The sequence below is a fragment of the Schistocerca piceifrons genome, chromosome 9, assembly GCF_021461385.2.
Source record: "Schistocerca piceifrons isolate TAMUIC-IGC-003096 chromosome 9, iqSchPice1.1, whole genome shotgun sequence".
Classification (NCBI taxonomy): domain Eukaryota; kingdom Metazoa; phylum Arthropoda; class Insecta; order Orthoptera; family Acrididae; genus Schistocerca; species Schistocerca piceifrons.
In genome coordinates, this window is record NC_060146.1 from 147,622,830 (window position 1) to 147,631,958 (window position 9,129).

Below are 9,129 nucleotides of genomic sequence, written 5' to 3' on the forward strand. Positions count from 1 at the left end.
AGGTTTGAGTTTTAGTATTTAATATAATTAGTGACCGAACTGATAATGGTGTCATAATCTACTCACCAAGAGGTACAATCTCATGTTAAAAAGCTTACACAACAAGACAAGTACTACAGTTCGGAACTGTGCGTTTTTCTTGAGGTAACGTAACTGACGACACGCGATTATTGGGACTATTTCAAAACTGTACAAATTTTACGCTTAATTTCAAACTTTCACCAAACTTTTTCTCGCTGACACCACTGCAAAATGGTGAAAGGAAAAAAAGTGTATCCAGGGATGAGAAAACCCCATATATCTAAAAAAAATCAATGAGTTAAATTGGCTATTTATGGGTTTTCAAAAATGGTTCAAATGCCTCTGAGCACTATGGGGCTCAACATCTATGGTCATAAGTCCCCTAGAACTTAGAACTACTTAAACCTAACTAACCTAAGGACATCACACACATCCATGCCCGAGGCAGGATTCGAACCTGCGACCGTAGCGGTCGTGCGGTTCCAGACTGTAGCGCCTAGAACCGTTCGGCCACCCCGGCCGGCTATTTATGGGGTTTGCTGTTTTTTTTATTTTCTTTGTATTGACAATTTGATAGTTCAATTCAAATTCTTATGATCAATTTATTCAAAACACTAACCCATTCTTAAAGCTACTTTTTCTGCATATGAAGAAACTGTAACAGAGCACACTGAAAAAGTCCTTGCTAAAATTGGCAAAATCTTCCATATAGTTGTAATTTATATAAATGCCACACATCTTCTCAGGCAGCTGTCAGATGTTTGTAGAGTCCTGGACCTTCTTCAAGCAGGCCGCACAAATATTACACAACAGTCGAACTATTGATCGATCTTTTAGAAAGCCCTCATACGGAACACTATAAGGACATAATAATAAAAAAAAATGAACACAACAAGCTCTAGAACCCGTTAACAATCTTGCTAATGTGCTAGATCCAATAGGGAGAAGATTAGATGCTGAACAAGAAGAAAGTGCAGAAAACTGGCTCATAGAGATGAAATCCTGAGTGAATTGCAGGTATTATGTCTCTTACATTGCTGAGTGTACCACTACGTTTTCTGACGCAATTGTAGCACAGCTCCATCCCAACAAAGGATGGAAGATAACTGAGCTGAAAACAGCAAAAAAAGAGAAAGGAAAGGTATCAACAGGATATTTTACTTTCATGAAAAGCCTTATTTCTTGCAACACAAGCTGTCGAACTATTGTTCGATCTTTTAGAAAGCCCTCATACGGAACACTATAAGGACGTAACAAAAAAAATTAATAATAAATAAACGCAACAAGCTCTCGAATCCGTTCACCATCTTGCTAATGCGCTAGATCCAAAATTAATAGGGAGAAGATTAACTGCTGAAAAAGAAGAAAGTGCATAAAACTGGCTCATAGAGATGAAATCCTGCGTGAATTACAGGTATTACGTCTCTTACATTGCTGAGTGTGCCACTACGTTTTCTGACGCAATTGTAGCACAGATCCATCCCAACAAAGGATGGAAGATAACTGAGCCGAAAACAGCAAAAAAAAAAAAAAAAAAGAGAAAGGAAAGGTATCAACAGGATATATTACTTTCGTGAAAAGCCTTATGTCTTGCCCCGTCAGTGCTGCTTCCACTGAGAGAATCTTCTCCACCTACAAGCTTGTTTGGTCAAAATTAATAAACAATTAAGGAGAGAACAGATATTACAAATCAGTGAATTTCTATAAATTTCTGCACACTTCCAAAAAGGACTCAATTGTGCTTTACATTCTTTAAGATTGTACATCAATTTAAAGTTTATTTCTGGAATTAAAAATTATTTAACTGTGTTTTTTGTATTGCAAGAAAAGTTAAAACTCAATATTAATAATATAAATTCTTGTGACAGGAAATATTTGCCTTCAATAAATATGATGTCTCTTTTCAATTTGTCTAAGACCAAATAAGTAACATTTTGTACGTTAATTAAATTTTCGTAGTTAAATATAGTATTTTTTTCAAATATAAATGTACCTCATGGTTTTTTTTGCGTCATGTTAAATTACAGCCACCATGAGTTTATCACTTATTACATTTTCGCTGTTTATGCAGTAAAACTTTAGCAACGTTCATGACTTATTAATTTTTTACTTCTGTATTGCTGTATTCCTAGCACATTTTGCAGAAAATATCCACATATATCACCGAATGTATCTGCAAAATTATATCATTGTACTAGACACACAGTTCAGTAGACGTGACGTCATAAACATTAAGATACGTGAAAAACTAGCATTTACCTAAAATGGAGAGCAAATTACTCTGACCTTAGTCACCTAGTCTTTGATAATGAGAGCATTTAGCGACTTCCAGCAAACTTGAAATATAATTTCGATCTTTTCTATACTTCCTCTCGCTTACAAGCTTAACGCTTTATATCTGACATATTTAATAAGTTGCAAAGTAATCAAACGTTTGAAGCTTTTCACGCATACGCGTTTTAATTTTTAAAGAATCGGGGCTGGGAGATTTACCGGTAATGGCTAATGGGCGACAAACCAGTAACGAAGTAAATACAGCTGCCCAGATGGGATAGTGGTTACAATCCTTTCTCACAACGTACGGCGGCCTGAAACTAATATCTCACGATGAGCTAAGCTAAGTCTTCCTAATCACTTGGACTGCTCTTCGAGCAACTTGCAGTAATCCGGAGTAGCCCTCAAATTCAGCAAGTGAAATCATACATTATTAAATGAATGATAATAACAGGGATAGTAGTATCGAAAACAAAGCGAACCCACTAGGTCCGAAGTCAACAACGAAACATCTACCTACGAAATGAAAAAAAATTGGACAAAAATGACTAAGTAGCGTCTCTAAGAACTTAGCTTAGTCCAGATGGGTAGTAGGAAAATAGCATTGAGGATAATAAAACAAAATAACGTCAATGATGGAGAGGCCAACAGCTTCACGACAAAAAGATGGAACATCATTTGACTGAAAACGTCTGTTTTCTCTTAGGCGAAGCTACATCATCGCATTACAGGGATGAAAACAGGATGTTTATACGATAATGAATGGTTGGATTTGATTAGGTCTGGTCAAATGAAACATGGGAAACAGCGAGAGTAAGATTTTTAGAAACACATTTGTACCACTGAAACAGAATACATTCTTTCAATCATTCATCGCATTCAGTTGATCCCAGCAAGAAAAAGAAATTTCGGGGAAGTGAAACGAGTCAAAGTTCACAGTAGTGAAGGATAAGCGAATCATACACAAAAAGTAATAAATGTAGAGTTACGAAATTTCGGGAATACATTTGTCTAGGTGACATATTTAAGTGATTAACATTGCTAGATCACAGGTTAATGTAAAACTCAGTGAGGTGTTGATAATGGCGTCTTTGTCCCCTTAAAGGCATTCTTGACTAACGTCACATCAGTCACATCACCATGTTTAATCCCAGAGATAACTAACGCTCACTAACTTACAGCGTGTATTTAAAGTAAACCTAATTTGCATCTTCATAATGGCGTTACCAGCGCCACTCTTAACGCAACTGGCGCTAAATCTGTATAGACGTCATCTTTCATATGTAGAAACACGCCTGCTAACTTTCGTTTATGTCGCACAACTCCTTGATGTTGCGGGAGGGTTACTTAATGGTCACCACAAAAAAAAATTTTAAAAAACAGATTTCGTTAATTGTCACATGTTTTTACAGCGTATAGATGTGTAAGAAAGGTCCTGAATTTGGAGATATGAATATTACATTTGTCGCGAAAAGTCCCTTTCACTACGAACGTATAAATTTTGGGCTAAGTTTTACTGACAAATTTAAAAAAATTAGGAATCTGGTATAAGAAATCATTACAAGCAATACATATTTTTTTTAAATTTTTGAGATATAAAGTACATGACTAGATTACATTTTCAAAAGGTGGGCATAAAGTAGCCCCTTCGCCGTCCCTCCTTGTTATTTCCAGGGTCAATGCACTTTTCTATTCTATGAACACTTTCCTCCTCAGGTAAGAATTGCGCCAGAATATAATGCCACAAGACAATGTGAATAGACACAGGTGAAGTATGTCAGCTCTACGTCGTGAAAAAGTCTGCTAGCTCACCGTTCGAACATTCTTACGTGACAAAGTACCGTCAGATCTGAATCGTTATAACTACGAGACTAATAAAGCGTGAAAAGTGATGGAATCTACAACGGACACATCACTACGTACGTGTTTGTCGCGCAGCATTTGTTTTGCTTCCGGGCGTCATCGTACCAGTGTTTACATGTCTCATTATACTGCCGATGCAAATTTTGTTTTATGTCGGAATCTGTCCTTTGTTAAGCCCACGTAACTTCGTATCAGGGTACGACTTACACTAATGTATAATCTGCATTGTCTAATCAAACTATAGAATCACTTTCCTAGTGTTGAGATAGCTGTATGAGCACATACTGAAAGCCAATAAATTTTTAAAAAATGGTACCAGCATAGGCGCTTGTGCGTGATCGTTATGAATTAGCTTTGTATAATACTTAGTGGAGTGTGAAAATGAGTTTAGCAAGGTGTCATTGTGAAGAGCTTGCAGAGCACTAGTAGGAGGGTCGTCCAATAAATAATGCTCGACATTTTTTTTTAAAAAAGCCATTGATATACATAGAGTAACGTCCTTTTTGATGCTTCAAATTTGATGTTTGTTCTGTGCACCGGTGAAGTTTCGAACCGTTCTGGTAGGTAGCAGAGCCGTAGTACAGCGTCAAAATGGCGTCTACATACGACTCACGTTACGTGCAGCGTGCTGTTATTGAATTCTTGAGTGCAGAAAAAGAAACAGTGGTGAACATCCATAAAAGTTTGTGTGCTGTGTATGGCAATGCTGCAATTGATAGGTGTACAGTTGGGTGATGGGTAACAGAAGTAGCAGTCTCAGGAAATGCAGAAACAGAATTCTATGATCAGCCACGCTCGGGACGTCCTGCCACAGCCACTGCTTCGGACATGCTGAATCGTACGGATGCCATTATTCGTGCCGACCGGCGCATCACAACTCGACAATTGACTCTTCAGTTGCTGGTCAGCACTGGTAGTGCGTCTGCAATGATCGAGACTCTCGGATATTCAAACAGGTGCTCACGATGGGTGCCACGAATGCTCACAGCGGACCGCAAGATTCAAAGACAGACCATTTCATCTGAATTTTTGGAGCGTTTTGAGATCGATGCAGAGGCGTTTCTGTCACGGACCGTTACGAGGGACGAAAGCTGGATGCTCCACTTTGCGCTGGAAACAGAAAGACAGTCCATGGAGTCACATCATCCTCATTCACCTCAAAAGAAGAAATTCGAGACAACCCCCTCCGCGGGATAAGTCATGGTGACAGTCTTCTGGGATTGTGATGGCATCATTCTCGTGTATGTGATGTCAAGAGGGTGAACTATCAATTCAGAGGTATATGTGAAGACTCTGATTAAACTCAAGAACCGTTTCCGACGTGAGTGATCGGACAAGAATCCAGCAGAAATCTTGCTCCAACACGATAATGCACGCCCACATACAAGTCTGAGAACCCAGGAACACATCGCTTAATTGGGTTGGACATCATGCCTCATCCACCCTACAGTCCACACCTGACATCGTCGGACTTCCATCTCTTTGGGCCGCTTAAAGATTCTCTGCAGGAAACACACTTTGGAGATGACGAGAATGTCAGTCATGGAGTGAAAACACGGTTACGCCAACAGGGCAAGAGCTTTTACCAGCAGGGAAATACATACTCTTTCATAACGTTGGCGTACGGCCATAGAACATGATGGAGACTACTTAGAAAAATAGGACATGGACATGTTGATGTATATTGTCACCAAAGTCTGACTCTTAACAATAAACACGTTATGAAAAAAAAATGTGGGGCGTTACTTATTGAACGACCCTCGTATAACGAAAAGAGAGACGATACAATTATTCGCTTGAATATAAGTGAAAATACGTATTAAATTGCAAATTACAATATAATGATAGGTTTCGTCTCATACGACTCCTTGAAGAGGTACTAAAATGACGTACATGGGTGAACACCACATTTTATGCTTACTGCTAGCTTTTGTGTAGTCAATACTTTCTTTCTAAGTTATCCCACAAAATCATTCCGTAAAACATTATTGAGTGGGAATACGCAAAATACATCGGGACGTTCATACGTTTGTTTCCAAGATTAACAATTGTACGAAGAGCTAAAGTTCCTGTAGTTAAGTGTTTGAGACGATCAGTAATATGCTTCTTCCAGTTCAAGTTTCCGTCAATATGTACACCTAAAAATTTGGAGCATTCTACCCTAGTTACTGACTCCCGCTCGCGTCCTACACATTTGTTGGTACGACTTTGCTTGTTGTACAGAATCGAATGCAGTGTTTTTTCTCAAGATTTAGGGTCATTTTACTATCAGAGAACCACTTAATAATTCTTTGGAAAATATCATTTACTTAATCCTCTGTTTTCTCTCAGATGGGGTTTGTTACAACACTAGCATCGTCTGCAGAAAGCTCCAATTTTTCTTTTTGAATGTTAAGCGGAAAGTCATTCACATATATGCAAGTGCTACGGCTGCGTCGAAACGGAAATAAAAATATGACGCTGAGTGATTACGTGACTGTCTCATCGGGCATAAAGCGGCTAGCAACAGTCAAACTCGTCATTCGCCTGCCCTGCAACCATTATACTACTCTATGTAACCGTTGTATTAAAGATATTGACAATTGAATTACTTATTAATACGAAACATTTGTTATGATTTTATCCCGATGTTTCCAGGAAAAAATCTAGGACGCGAAATCGAACTACATACACACACAGATTTTATTTTATTTTATTTTTTCAGCAACGTAACTGGAAGTTGAATACGATCCGATTGCAGTTATTGTGGCCAATGAAACAGCAATCGATCGTGAATGCGCAAGTGTTGCGCACATCCTGCGCATCACTGTGCGATTGAACCACAGTCTAATAAATAGTGACGACACTCACTGGCGCGAAAGTTAGTTACAGTTTGACAACTGGAGCGGCACTAGCGCTCCAAGCTGAGAGGAAGTAGACAATCACATGCTTAACTAACGGAATAGTTGTTATACTTTTTGCGTTCCATACGTTAGTAAATTACCAAGAGATATGAAGCATCATGAAATACATATAAAAACAGCCGAAACACACCGATTTAATGACATAAGCTACAAGTCATTCATGAAGTAATACTTTCGAATACGTCTGCATCTGCAACTTACTTCGCTGAAAGCAAGAGAATATAAGCACATTTCATGCATGGTTCAAATGGCTCTGAGCACTATGGGACTTAACATTGGAGGTCATCAGTCCCCTAGAACTTAGAACTACTTAAACCTAACTAACCTAAGGACATCACACACATCCATGCCCGAGGCAGGATTCGAACCTGCGACCGTCGCGGTCGCGCGGTTCCAGACTGAAGCGCCTAGAACCGCTCGGTCACAGAGGCCGGCCCATTTCATGCATGAGAAGCATACATTTCTGTTGTTGTCTGTTATTATTATCACGGGCACTTTACTTGGCACTTAAATTTTTTTAGTAATTCACCCTTTCTTACACTTCACTCGACTTTCTAGTACACGAGTCGTTTCCTAAACGTAATAACTTTTGCTTCAAAAGCGAATATGTCGAAGATTCTTGCCGTTTGTGGCCCAGGTTTAGCAACAATTGTGGAATTGATTTCTCTTGCGTTGAGACGATTTATTACACACCTGTGAGATTTACCTTACACTACAGTTGTTATGACCTATTTGATACGTTAAGTAATGTAGGCATTACATTCGATAGACGTTTCTACTTTCACTGATTTCGCCGAAAGTGTAGGGAACAAAACTCTGCATCGTTGGATAGGTATACAACGTCTTTCTCTAAAATCTCAGGTCTCCTAGTATTTACTAGCAATTTTTTGTTATTAAAGGAAAACGACGTTATTCAGTAAATAAATGTCTGTATATTACACGAGAACCGTAAGTAAACTGTCCTGTAATTCACCTTTCGTATCTCCCATGCTTAACGAAACTAATTAATCACAAATGTGGTGTAATTTTTTAGTTATTGTCGATTTTTGTGGCATTACCCACTCTCCCTAGTGTAAAAACTATGTTACAAATCAACATAAACGTTGGTATTCGCACTCGTCCAATAACGTATTCGGAAGTGTCGCTTGCTGACCGTTTGGGGCTGGTTCAGATGGCTCTGGGCACTATGGTACTTAACATCTGAGGTCATCTGTCCCCCAGAACTTAGAAATACTTGAACCTAACTAACCTAAGGACATCACACACATTCGCGCCCGAGGCAGGATTCGAACCTGCAGCCGTTTGGGATGCTGCTAACGCTGGGGGTAACAAAAACGGGACGGAGTGTCGCGACTGTTAGAATGTGACAGAAGTGTGTGGTTTCTTAAGTCTCTTACCGACAGCAGCGCTGGCCAGCAAAAGGACCACTCCACAGCTGATCATGGCGGCGACTGGACCGAGCTCCGCCAAACAATGCGCGACCGGAACAAAAGGATGTGCTGCTGTGCCATCCGGTACAGGAAGCGTGCCATCAGACAGCCCAGAATGCCCCTGGCCGCTGGGCACGCTCGCACGTCACCTGTACGACCTTCCGCGTTTGATACGGACGCAGATAGCAAATAGTGTCACCACTTCGGGAATTCCCCGCACTACCTTGCATAACGTGCAGAAAACTGTACTTCATAATCCACAACAGAGCAACATGGCACATTGATTAGCACACTGGACTGGCGTTCGGGAAGATGACGGTTCAAATCCGCTTAACGGCCGTCCACATTTGAAGACGTAAAATCTGCAACAGTCATCTGTTCCAGACGGTAGCGACTCGGTGCGGCAGGCTCCGTATGTACGAGGGGAAGTCAAAACGTAAAGAGACTTTTGCAATTTCTGGCCGTAAAGCCGTCGGCAAACGGACCGTGCATCCGAACATTGAGCATTGAGCGTGCCGAGTTTCTGACGTCACAGCATGGAATAGCACGTTCGGGAATCTTTCCGAACGTGCAGAGCGATTTCTGGCATGTCAGATATTCTGAGCGTGCGTCTGAGCGTCGACCAATAAGATGGCACA

General features: G+C 40.0%; 1 protein-coding gene across 1 annotated transcript in view; it reads right to left on the bottom strand.

Moving 5' to 3' along the window:
* Window positions 1-8,567, bottom strand: part of LOC124716985 (chymotrypsin-like protease CTRL-1) — a 143,118-nt gene extending 134,551 nt beyond the window's left edge. Inside the window, exon 1 of the mRNA XM_047243588.1 lies at window positions 8,459-8,567. Within this exon, the coding sequence (XP_047099544.1) occupies window positions 8,459-8,504 (46 nt within the window). The 5' untranslated portion in view covers window positions 8,505-8,567. The remainder of the gene's footprint in view (window positions 1-8,458) is intronic.
* Between the last annotated feature and the right edge of the window lie 562 nt (window positions 8,568-9,129).